Below are 12,619 nucleotides of genomic sequence, written 5' to 3' on the forward strand. Positions count from 1 at the left end.
TCCCTGTGATTGATGACGATTAAAACATTTCCAAAAGCTCTCTATCTCTATATATAGTTGCTTCATGTTATACACATTTTGTACAAATTACTTTGTTATAAATTTAATTTTAAATCAAAGAAATTGCAGTTTTTTCCCAATCAATCTACCCATTATAACACATAATGACAAAGTCATAGTACACTAAAGGGAAAAAACGTGCATTCTTTAATTTCTGTTGCTCTGCTCTGCATGCTTTGTTTTTCTTAAACTTTTCTTGAGATGCTTATTGATTGGGTAACAATACAAAAGGAATATAAGGTCCTACAGCTGACACACTGGATGTCAGGACAAAAACCAGGGCACGACGTCCAAGGAACCATTTGTAGACCTCCACAATAACGTTTAGTCCTGAAGAATAAAAGCCTTTCCATTTTCTCCAGGTGTGAAAAGCTTGTAGAGACTCACCCAGAGAAGACTGGTAATTACTGCCACAGGGGCTTTACCACAGTATTCAATAAGGGTGTGAAGACTTTTGTAAAGCACAGTGTTGCTTAAACACACTTTGGGAAACAGTGAATGTACAAAGACAACAGCCAAACCACATCTTTTTCAGATCTTTCTTCTTCTTTACTGAGGTAACATTAAAGCCAAACCTGGATATTAGTGAATACAGATAAGTCACGAGAAAAGAAACACCACGGCCTTAAATTAGAACCCGGAGAGAAAGAGAAAACAATCAAACAATCATCCCGTCGCTCTGCGCCTCAGAGAAAAGGGAAACTAATACAACACACACATGCTGAGGTTTTTCATTTAGATGAGTATCGAGGCTGTTGGCTGTTTCATCTGGTTTGTTCATTACACACACACACACACACAAAGACAGTAAGTGTGTGTTTGTGTCTGTGTGCAGATAAACAGAAACAGATGGTGATGACTGAATCTCGTTCGGCTTCTGTCTCAAACTCACGTTGAGGGGCACTGACAGGTCAATGGCGCTGCCTGGAGTTCACAAGTGGAACTGCAGTATTTGTGGTACCTGCATCATCTTGCGGCGATGGAGAGAAGCTCAATGGACAAATTGTCTGGGATTCAGTAGTTTCTTTCCTGAACAAATCTGACTGCACGGTTCAGTGTGTAAAGCACAATTGTAATAATTTTTCCTGTGTCTGAAATAATTAGAGGTTGATGATAACAAGATTACATTTGTAACGTGCTATGATAAGAACCTGCTGTATACTAATAAATATATAGTTAAATGTTTAACTCTCGTTATACAACTACAGAAGATTTCAATAATGCAACAGAGGAATACACACAATGCTCAGTAGTGAGTTTTCTGCAAAAACAAATTTGTTATTTAAAATGGAAAATTTCAAACCAACAAGGTTTTTTTTAAAAAGGTTAAGCGTTTAATTCTATTTCTAAGGTTTAACCTTTAGTTAATTCATCTTAGACCTTGGACTTTGTTTAATGCAGCCAGATGTCGGAGCAACGGCATCACAGGAACAGGCTCAACAAGGACCAACTGAACAGACCTGATATATTTTGGGAGGTGAAGATAATTGGTAAGATTTTTTGCAACAATTACAATTTAATATCGTTTCAACCTTGAAAACGACAACTGAAATCATTTCAACCACATTTCCACATTGAAAGCTGGTCATAAGGCAGCTGGGTTGGGAAAACTATTTTCATCAAAATGATGATCTGACACCCTGACGCGCAAACGATTTCCTGCTTCCTAAAGGGCGGAGTTGTTCTTTAGCGGCATATAGTTCACCTCGCGTACAAGTACTTCAGGTTAGTGGTTGAAACAAATGTCTCGAAAACGCTTGTGACAAAGCTGAGTTTAGCGTTGGTCACGTGAGCTGGCGCGTGTTGACACGAGGCTTGTAAACATCCTTTCGCGTCGTCTCTCAAAAGTTGCTTGAGTTTAGAGCCGTATTCATCACTCAGCGAGGCGGATGTGGGTGAGGTTTAACTTTAATATTGTCGCTAAATAGTATTTGGTTAATCGTTTCGTTTCCCCTTCACATTTTATTTGAAAAAAGCAGCTGTTTGTCAAACGGGGCGATAAATGTTCAACCAGAGTTTGTTCGTCTTTAATTAACGGGAAACACGGAAAAAACACGGCGAAGAAAAAAAGGCGCTTAAATCGGTCGGAGTCCGCGGCGCGAAGACGGAGAGGCTTTTTTAAAATTAACACATAATTAGGGAGAAATAGAATATGAACACCAGTCAAAATGCTGCTCATTATGTTTACAGCTAAAACATAAATTTATTACATGGAAAAAAAAAAAGAAACCGTTTTTGAAAATCATTTGTAACTAAAAACATTTCTCTAACTTTGACGATTTGCCAGTTTTTTTGAGCTTCTTACATGGCAGCAAATTTAATGCAACTTACAGATGTGCAGTTAGAGGGTGTGGCCCCTACAAAAATATCAGTTGGCCACCACCCTTCTTGTCCCAGTCAGAAAATAAATGAATCATTTTAAATAATGACAAAGTGTAATATTTGGGTGATGGTTCCTGTATATACTTTTTGTGCCATAGCCAGTCAGCACAGGATGACACTATTGTAGGTTTTGTTACAGTTTGGAGAAACTGAAACCATTTCCCTCCCCAGCTGTGCAGTGCCGGTCCAAGCCCAGTAGAAATTGAGGAGGGTTGCATCAGGAAGGGCATCCGGCGTAAAAACTATGCCAAATCAACATGCAGACAATGATCCGCTGGCGACCCTGAACTCACGGGATAAGCTGAAAGGACAAAAAAATTAAAATACAGTTAGATGATATTACATGAGTCCGATTGATGCCAAAACCATTGTAGCTCAGTCAGTGGCCAAGTTCTGAGGTCATGGGAACATGGTCACATGACCATGTGTGTGATGGTCACAGGACACCATGAGACAGGGCAGAGGACAAACAGCTGAAATCAGTGCTTTGAGTCCAAAGGAAGGAAACTCCACTCATTCTTGCAATGCTGTTTTGAAGATGATTAAAATAATCTCCTTTTAAATCTAAACATGTAAAGCTGCAGATCATTGACAGTGAGCCATATCAAGGGCTAAGCTAAAGTAGACCGTTTTATTGCTTATTCTTGTGAGGCTGATAATGTAGAAGGCTTGTGGTTTTGTGATTTAGGATTTAAAATAATAGGCCGTCAGTTAGAATAAAATACCATAACCAAGTGAAGTTTAATTCAGTTCAACTTCATTTATATAGCACCAATTCACAACAAAGTCATCTCAACACTCTTTACATAACAAAGTCAAGAATATACAAATATGTAGAGGCAAGACAACAAGTCCCCCTTGAGCGAGCCATAGGCAACAGTCGAGAGTAAAAACTCCCTTTAACGACAGAAACCTCCAGCAGAATAGGCTACAGGTGGCGGCCATCTGCCTTGAACGGTTGAGGTGAGTAGAAAGTGGAGAGAGAAAATAGCAACAAAAAGCCACAACAAAACATCAGGGAAGTTGGTAGGAGCAGTAGCTGCACACTGTAAACACGAAGCTCCAAAGCCGGGGGACACCTGCAGAAAGGGACAGAGAAAGGGAGACAGAAAAGGAGGCAGTGAAGGCGAAATATGATCTCTCTTGCCAATTCCAGTCAGCAGTCTTGCTGCAGCATTTTGAAAGAGTTTCAGGCTTCTTAGAGAGTTATGAGGTCACCTCAAAAGTAGGGAATTACAGTAGTCCAACCTAGAAGTAACAAATGCATGCTCCTAACTTTTGCAATGTTCTGTAGGTGAAAGAAGGCTGTTCTAGAGATTTGTCTTCTATGTGAGGTAAACGACAAATCCTGGTCTAAAATAACTCCAAGGTTCCTCACCGCAGCACTGGAGGCCAAAGTTATGCCATCTAAAGTAACTCTATTGTTAGACAGCATATTTCTCATGTTTTTATGCACAAATAGAATAAATTCAGTATTGTCTGAATTTAGAAGTGGGAAATTGTAGGACATCCAGGCCTTTATATCTTTGCATGATTCAAGTTTGACTAATTAGTATCTAGTATCTTCTGGTTTCACAGATAAATATTGCTGGGTATCATCTGCATAGCAGTGGAGATTTCAAGTGGAAGAACATGGAATGTTTCCCAATAGTTTTGCCTAAAGGTGACATACAGAGTGGAAAGTATTGGTCCTAACACAGAGCCCTGTGGAACTCCATAAATAACTTGTGCATAGAGATGATTCATCATTAACATGAACAAATTGGAATAAGTCTGACAGATAAGATTTAAACCAATGCAGTGCGGTTCCTATAATCCCAAATCCATGTTCCAGTCTTTGTAATGTTGTGGTCAATGGTGTCAAATGCGGCACTAAGGTCTAGTAGGAAGGAACAGACACAAGTCCATTATCTGAAGCCAAGAGAAAGTTATTGGTGACTTTCAGTAGTGCAGTTTCTGTACTTCCATGTACTCTAAATGCTGACTATAAAGCTTCAGACAGGTTATTCCTGTACAGGTTGTGGTCACATAATTGCTTTGCAAGTACTTTTACAAGGACTTTACAGATAAAGGGGAAATTGGATATTGGTCTCTAATTGGCTAAAACACCTGGATCAAGACTTTTTAAGTCGAGGTCTGACTACAGCAACTTTATAGTCCCTCGGTACATAGCATAGCATAGCATAGCATACATGTTATTTTTGAAGTTAGCTCAGCAAGGTCTATGGGTAGAAAGCAGTCTAGGAGGGATTGGGGCCTTATTGATGATTCTAGAGCTGTTGTACATAAATATCCATTTGTAATATTTGTGGGGAGGATCTGGTGATTTTTTCCACCCCTAATAGCTACAATTTTAAATAAATAAAGTCATGAAGTCCTTGTTACTCAGAGTTAAGGGAAAACTAGGCTCAACAGTCAGCCTGGCTTTAATGCTGAACAGAAACCGGGGGTTGATCTGAAATGATTGTTTACTTCAGAGAAAGCTCCTGGACTTAGTCAGACTCAGTTCTATAAGCCCTACATTTGAAAAAGAAAACTCCTAAACATGCCTACTCTTTTTTTTGTGTGTTACAAAAGTGATTCATCTTGACAGATTACCATCTTCTGCTAGCAGGGTTTTCATGCAGACATGGAAACACCTATATACAGCTATAAGTTTCATTTTTGCTTGTCATGAAGTAGTTATCTGGTCCGACATGAGCAGGGTTTTCAGATTTCTCATTTGCAGCATTTAATTTCTGTCTTTGTTCTATTTCCAATCAAAAATAGGTTTCAAATGATTTGCGAATCATTATGTACTCAGCCTCCCAGCTTTTTTGTTAATGGGTTTTGTGTTAACATTTTTGTCACTGAGGCTTAGAAAATAGGTTTCACAGGAAAGTGCCATCAAAATGTTATTGCTACCTGGAGGCGACCGTCTTCTAAAAACCTGCTTAAAGGTGGCATGTGAGAAATGTTAAAAATAGTTCTGAAAGTCTGAACGTTATTTTTAAATGTTTCAGCTTCTGTGGCTTGAGAGGAACAGGTTCAGATAACCAGTCTGATGTATGAGTCACATTGAACTTCAAAGTGTTTATGTATAACGAAGTATGAACATAGAGGTTAAACCGACGAGCACAAAAAAAACCTTTAAAGCTTTTGCTCCGTCCTCTATCAAACAGAATGTAAATACTTGTTGCTTCCTGTGCAGATGCAGACACTTTGCATGGGAGGGTGAGTTGACAGGGAGGAAGTGAAGAAAAAAGGTTCTCCTGGATCCTCACTCAAGCAACATGGTTGCTGTGGGAATTTTTCAGTAAGTACATGTGATGCACCCAGATAGGTAGTGGTGGACTAGAAATCCAACCACATAAGAGTGTGGACACAGCAGACATCAAATTGTCAAAGTGGGTTTTATTTAGAGTTGTCTTTTGTTTGTGTGTCTGTAGTGACTTGTTCACCAGCAAGACTGAGGCTCTGATGATGTCTGAAGAGAATGAAGAGGAAGGAGCAGAGTCTCAGAACTACAGCTGTCTCACTATGAAGAGTAACATGTCCATGGGACACCCTCTTTGGTTTAGTAATAAACCTTCACACACAATGTAAGATCGCTCATAATTTTGTCACACAGAAAACATGCATACAAAGGTGCATGTTGTATTAAATTGTTGCAGGATTATTTTTATTTTTTTTAACAGAGGCAGCTTCTGGCACCAGACAGCAGACTCTGAGGGCTACATTTACATTTACGTTTAGTTATTTAGTCATTTAGCAGACGCTTTTATCCAAAGCGACTTACAGGTGAGGTAAAAGGTTTTTTTACAGATGTCAGTCTGCACAGATGGCAATCTGCTGCAAAGATCCCCCACCCTCACATATAAAGTAAGAGAGCTGACTGGACATTATCACAAACAGACAAACAAATGACTATGAACTACTACAATAAAGGATAACGAGTTTCTGAAAGCATCTGTGAAACTGTGCTAGGTACATGTCATGACATGACACTTCAAACAAGTCATGAGCACGTCAATGCCTTAGGTTAGGTTTCAGCAGTGCTGGGGAGGGAAAAATATGAGTGGTTTTGCAGGTATTTACTTTTAAACCAGCGTATTGGACAGTTTACAAGCCTCATATCCAGTAAAGTAGGGGTGTTGAGTATAATGTAAATTAAAAAATGATTCATTTGTAAACCATTTGAAGCCTGTTTTTAATTGTCAACAGAAAAAAAAACACATCAAATGTTGAAAATTGGGATGGGGCAACATAACAAAAGTTAAAAGTTTTGAAAGGCTAAAAACAAACGCCTGGTGGAACATCTCACAGCCAATGAGGTTTCACTCTGTGAAAGACTGCATGGACAAAACGTTCAGCAATTTAAGAATAATATTTGTAAAATTACAGATAGTTTAGGGATTTCATCATCTATGGTCCATAATGTCATTAAAACATTAAGGAAATCTGGATAAATGTGTGTAGTAGAGGGACAAAACCAAAAGCCTTCAATAGTTTCTTTGGTTGCTAAAGCAAAACTATTCTGCAATTATTACAGAAGAGAATGGCTAAAAATCCAGTTGCTAAACTCACCTGCCTGCAGTCCAGACCTTTTTAAAAACAATTTCATTCATCTGGACCAGAAAGACCCTCAAAACATATGTTTATCTTACCATCAGGATGGTATCAGTAAAAGATGCCCTTTTTTTCCACAGAGAGGGGAAAAAGTCTGAAGCCCCTGTTGAGGAGGAGGTGGAGTCCTGCTTCGAGTCACTGCCAAAACACAATAAAAGCTACACAAAAGAAGGTAGGACCAAATGTCACTGTTTTCTATGCAGCATGGAATTTTCAAGTTGTTAAAAAGCTCTGTGGCAACCTGCTAACATTACAAAATAAGAAACCTTTTATGTGGAAATTCCCCTTTATGATTTTCTGTATATCAGAGTGGTGTAAGATTATTAACTGGATGCCTTATCTCTACACCTGAGCCTGGATTAACCTCATCATGAGGATCATCTGATTGGACTGTTATCTCTCCATTTAATGGGGTGTTTCATTCATTGGTATCAGACCCTAATTATGGCTCAGTAGGTGACCTTCTATCTGCCAGTAGTCTGACAGTTAGCCACTGCCAAGATAATATACAGACACGGAAAGTGCTATGATTATAAACTCGATGCTAAAGTGATGAAAACCATAAAATTTAAAATTATTTTTGTTTGCTTTTATTTTAATGGAAATATTCTTGCATTTTCCTCTTTCAACAGGTGTTGGTCTGCAGCACGTTTTAGATAAATATAAGATCAGTCTGAGGAGCAGATGTGAATGTGTGACTGAAGGAATTGGTGCAACAGGAAGTAGAACCCTTCTCAACTGGATCTACACTGAGCTCTACATAACAGAGGGACAGAGAGAAGATGTTAATACCCAACATGAGGTGAGGCAGCTTGAGAGAGCTTCCACAGCAAAGGCTCTGCATGAGACTCCAGTCAAGTGCCACAACATCTTTAAAGCCTTTCCTGGACAACAGAGACAAATCAGACTGGTTTTGACCAATGGCGTCGCTGGTGTTAGAAAAACCTTTTTAGTGCAGAAGTTCAGTCTGGACTGGGCAGAAGGTTTGGAAAACCAGGATGTCAGCCTGGTAATTCTGATTTCGTTCAGGGAGCTGAACTCGATTAAAGATGAGCAGTACAGTCTTCTCATGCTGCTCCATGTTTTCCATCCAACATTGCAGAAGGTCACTGCAGAGCAGCTGGCTGTCTGTAAAATTTTGTTTATCTTTGATGGCTTGGATGAAAGCAGACTTTCAATGGATTTTAACAACAAGAAGGTTGTATCTAATGTTGCACAGAAGGTATCAGTCAACCTGCTATTGACAAACCTCATCAAGGGGAATCTGCTTCCCTCAGCTCTGATATGGATAACTTCAAGACCTGCAGCAGCCAATCAGATCCCTCCTACATGTGCTGACAGGGTAACAGAAGTCCAAGGCTTCACTGACGTGCAGAAGGAGGAGTACTTCAGGAGGAAGTTCAGTGTTGAAGGGCTGTCCAGCAGAATCATCTCCCACATCAAGACATCAAGGAGCCTCCACATCATGTGTCAAATCCCAATCTTTTGTTGGATCACTGCTACAGTTCTGGAATGCATGTTGTCTACAAATGTTATAGAAGAGCTCCCCACGACCCTTACTAACATGTACTCGCACCTACTGATGGCTCAATCTAAGAGGAGGAGGCTCAAGTATGAGGAGGGGCATGAAACAAGTCCACAGGAGCTGACAGAGGCCTACAAGGAAGTTGTTCTGAAGCTGGGAAAGCTGGCGTTTGACCATCTGGAGAAAGGAAACCTATTCTACAGAGAACACTTGGATCAGTATGGACTGGATGTCACAGAGGCCTCAGTGTACACAGGAGTTTGTACAGAGATCTTTAAAGGAGACAGAGTGATCTTTCAGAAAACGGTCTACTGCTTTGTTCATCTGAGCATTCAGGAGTTTCTTGCTGCAGTTTATATTTTTCATTGTTACACAAACAAGGATAAAAAAACACTGGAGATGTTTCTGGGGAGTCCTCTGGGCAGGTCTCGAACCTATGAACTATCATTGGATATTTTTCTAAGGAAATCTATAGAAAAATCCATGACGAGCGCAAATAGTCATCTGGATCTCCTGGTTCGCTTCCTTCATGGTCTTTCACTCGAATCGAATCAGAAGCTTTTAGGAGGCCTGCTGGGTCAGACGAGAGACAGTACGGAAAGCATCCAAAAAGCCATCCACAATTTAAAGGAAATGAGCACCTTCAACATTTCTCCTGACAAAAGCGTCAACCTATTCCACTGTCTGACGGAGATGAACCAGGATGTACTGGGAATCAAAACATACAGGTCACAGGAGGGAAGATTTAGGCTGATCCTGGCTGATTCTGGCTTCTCTAATTGAGGAGAAATATGTGCATCATCTGATTGTAATTTATTCACATTAATCAAAGCACTCTGAGGAATGTGGTGAATATACACTTTACTATCTATTGGTGGTGAAGTGATTATGGATGGAGCTACTTCTGTGGACTAAAGGTTACAGTAATTAAGTAGTTACAACTTATGCTTCGGCTGACTGACATACAGCATACATACTTCAATTCTGCTTATATTGCAATATTTTCTTTAAATATATTGTCACCCTGCCTTAGAGAGCTATTATTAGCATGATGGCTAATAATAAAATTAGTGTTGTGTTGTATTGTTTGCTCCTGTAACAATACAACCAGGCTGGAAAGCTAAGCCATAACAACAGTGTCGAACATGCAACTAAAACAGAGAGACTAGAATCAGACTAGACTAGAACAGACGTACTGGGATGATGAATCAAGAATGTTACTGAAAAATCTAAAAGAGATTGTGTAAAAGTCTGTGTGGGTTAATTTCACTTTGACACGTTTACAAGAAGCTGATAAAGGGGAAAACTTGCACGTGTGTGTGCGTAAGCGCTACAGTACCAGATAAAAGACATTATGTCCTTACAAAGACTCACCTTTTTACTATTAAATGTACTGTTCTCATCACTGTCTATTATCAGAGCTTTACTGCGACACCTTGGCTCTAAAGTCCAACCCCGTCCCATCTTAGAGAGCTTGATCTAAGTAACAACACGCTGCAAAATATAGATGTTAAACTGCTGTCTAATGGACTGAGAAATCTATGAATGTAGACTGGAGAGTCTGCGCTCAGAAGTTTTGTCCTACTATAAACAATGTTTATGTTATAAACATTTATCACATCACATTAATAAGACAAAGTTACTCATATTTGGTAGAAATTCAGAGCAAAACTTGTTTTTTTTTTGCTTTCCTACAATTTGTTAACTCCTCCAGGTCATGGTATTTGTGCTATATCATATATATCATATCATATATATTTAAAAAAAATTACTTTACACAATTTCACTTGATTGCTATCTGGTGACCAGCATGTGGGACAGAGTCGTAATTAGGGAAACAGAGTTCTGGATCCAACTTTACAACATATAAGCACCCGGGCTTAAGTAGGCTTTGCCTGTCCCGATTCATGTGTGTTGCTGCTGTCTGCTAGTCTGGAAAGTTCACACTATAGGCTGGAGAACATATACAGTATTGGAATTTACTTGTCAAAACTAATAACTTACATTCTACTTATTACTGTTCATTAAAAGTAGTAATTGGATTACAGTACAACTTTCAAAGGCAGTGAAGTAACATTTTTATTTATTTTGGTTTTGTAAATTATTAATTAACATTTGGTCTAACGTAAAGTAAAATTATGAAGGCTCGGTCAACAATGTATTTGTCAATATCAGCCACACATCTCCACAGTGTTTCTCCTGTATTTTTTGACTTTTTTTATATTTTATTTTATGTCACGTAATGTCATGTCAAGCTTTTGTTACACAAAACACTGCTCTTAGTTAAAATGGCTTGTTTTTAATCATGTGCTAAACGAAATTTTAGGGTCTTATAACAATCATCAAGCCTACTCTAACCAGCCGGTATTATGGCACTGACTGCAACATGGTAACCTTAATATACTTCACTTCCTGCTCACAATTTCAAAAACTGGCTTTTGATGTGTAGGTATCAAGACTATCTGACTATATGACAGGATGTAAACAGTTTCATTTAGATCGTGTGTAATAACGATGTAGTTTGAGGCACTGCAGTTAGTATGAAAAAAAGCTGTAGCCCTCTGTTAAACTGCTGGCTACAGGACTGGGGAATGTAGATTATAACATTGTGATTATCCAATTTATTATTACTTTTAAGACTGCTTATTATTTTCATTTAACTGTAAGCTCGTTATTTCAGGTTTTAATCAATACTTGAACTTTTTCAACCATGTACTTACTTTCAGCATTAGAACAACTTCACTAACTGCTTGTTTGTTTTTAAATGATTCTTTTAAAAAGTGACTGGTTTAAAGGTGTGTCAAAAGTATGTTTTCTAATATTTAAAAAATAAACATTTTCTTAGACCCATTGCAGTTTTGCAAAGTTCTTAAAACCACCGCATATCTAAAAACCATATAAAATGTTGCAGGTTTTCTGTAAGATGGCCTCATCTAAATGCTTTGTTTATTGTCCAGACTGAGAATCTGTCGCTTGACAGAAAGCAGCTGCAATTCTTGGCTTCTGTCCAACCCTTCACAGAAGTAAACCTCGGGGAACAATCTGCAGTGAAGCTACTGTCTGCTGGACTGGACAGCCCAAAATATACTCTGGAGAATCTAATGTCAGCAGTAACAGTATATATATATATATATGTCAAAAATCTAGATATTATCAAGATAAAAATGAATCACTGACACTAAGTTGCAAAACAAAAATCTTGTTGTGAATGTACGTTTTTACTTAACATTGTTTTTGCTCTACTTTACAAGGTGTGAAGACCTTGACACCCCAAGCTGACAGTTGGTTTGTCAGTTGGCCAACGTTGGGGATCTGTAGGCCTAGTTTTTGTGATGTGCCTGGCACTGTTAGCATTAGGGGCCACTGTGAGTTAGTAGTTAGAGCTGTTGTCCGATGGCGTGCTCTGTATGTTACAGTTGCTGTAGATATGTTGGGATGAAATGGTGAAGGTCTGTCTCCTGACACAGCAGAGAGTCATTGTACAGACGGACGTATACTCTCACATCCACTGAAAAGCTTTTACACACAGTAAAATGTGCTTATATATATATATATACACACAACTGAAAAATCTCCTCTTATTTACATGTGAAAATCCTTCCCACATTAGACTAAAACCAGCAGAGAACCCTGTCAAATGCGACAACAAGCGAACAGCAGCCACCTGTTGCAACTCCAGCTGTGGACACGCTAGACAGCCACTTAGCATCATTGTTTCCAAGCCGCCAGCCGAGCTATGGGCGTCTGCACTTCCAGTAAGAAAAGAAGAACATACAATGCAAATATTTCAGCAATGTATGTTCAAGTTCAAACTTTGTTTTTCAACTGACTGACTTTTTTTTTTACAAGACTTCCTGTTCCACTGAAATTCTCTTGTTCTCTGATGTGTGCATGTGTGTTTGTGAGAGGTTTAAATAAAATGTATAAATGCATTTCTCTGGTGTCTGAGAGCTTTTCGTGTGTGTGAGGTCTCAGTATAGAGTTTTTCATAGCTCTCGTAGACAATAGTGAGCTTTTCATCAAAAACATAATATTTACACATTA

General features: G+C 38.9%; 1 protein-coding gene across 4 annotated transcripts; it reads left to right on the forward strand.

The window, feature by feature from the left end:
- Nucleotides 1–1,490: 1,490 nt before the first annotated feature.
- On the forward strand, nt 1,491–12,477 carry LOC137137189 (protein NLRC3-like). Of its 4 annotated transcripts, none has more exons than XM_067523136.1 (5): nt 1,491–1,550; nt 5,633–5,737; nt 5,871–6,023; nt 7,131–7,222; nt 7,683–12,477. In XM_067523136.1, the coding sequence occupies exons 2-5, from the start codon at nt 5,715–5,717 to the stop codon at nt 9,356–9,358; spliced, it is 1,944 nt and encodes a 647-aa protein (XP_067379237.1). In that variant the 5' UTR covers nt 1,491–1,550; nt 5,633–5,714; the 3' UTR covers nt 9,359–12,477. The 4 variants fall into 4 exon arrangements, with proteins under 4 accessions (XP_067379237.1, XP_067379235.1, XP_067379234.1 ...); XM_067523134.1 differs by lacking the exon at nt 1,491–1,550 and adding an exon at nt 1,654–1,785; XM_067523133.1 differs by lacking the exon at nt 1,491–1,550 and adding an exon at nt 1,798–1,955.
- Nucleotides 12,478–12,619: the final 142 nt, after the last annotated feature.

This window comes from Channa argus, chromosome 12 (assembly GCF_033026475.1).
Source record: "Channa argus isolate prfri chromosome 12, Channa argus male v1.0, whole genome shotgun sequence".
Lineage (NCBI taxonomy): Eukaryota > Metazoa > Chordata > Actinopteri > Anabantiformes > Channidae > Channa > Channa argus.

Excerpts from the sequence above, each read along its gene's own strand:
- LOC137137189 (XM_067523136.1), top strand. The coding sequence starts at position 5,715 with ATGGTTGCTGTGGGAATTTTTCA. Across the intron at positions 5,738-5,870 it reads GTTGCTGTGGGAATTTTTCA|TGACTTGTTCACCAGCAAGA; the intron begins GTAAGTACATGT and ends GTGTGTCTGTAG. Across the intron at positions 7,223-7,682 it reads TAAAAGCTACACAAAAGAAG|GTGTTGGTCTGCAGCACGTT; the intron begins GTAGGACCAAAT and ends CTCTTTCAACAG.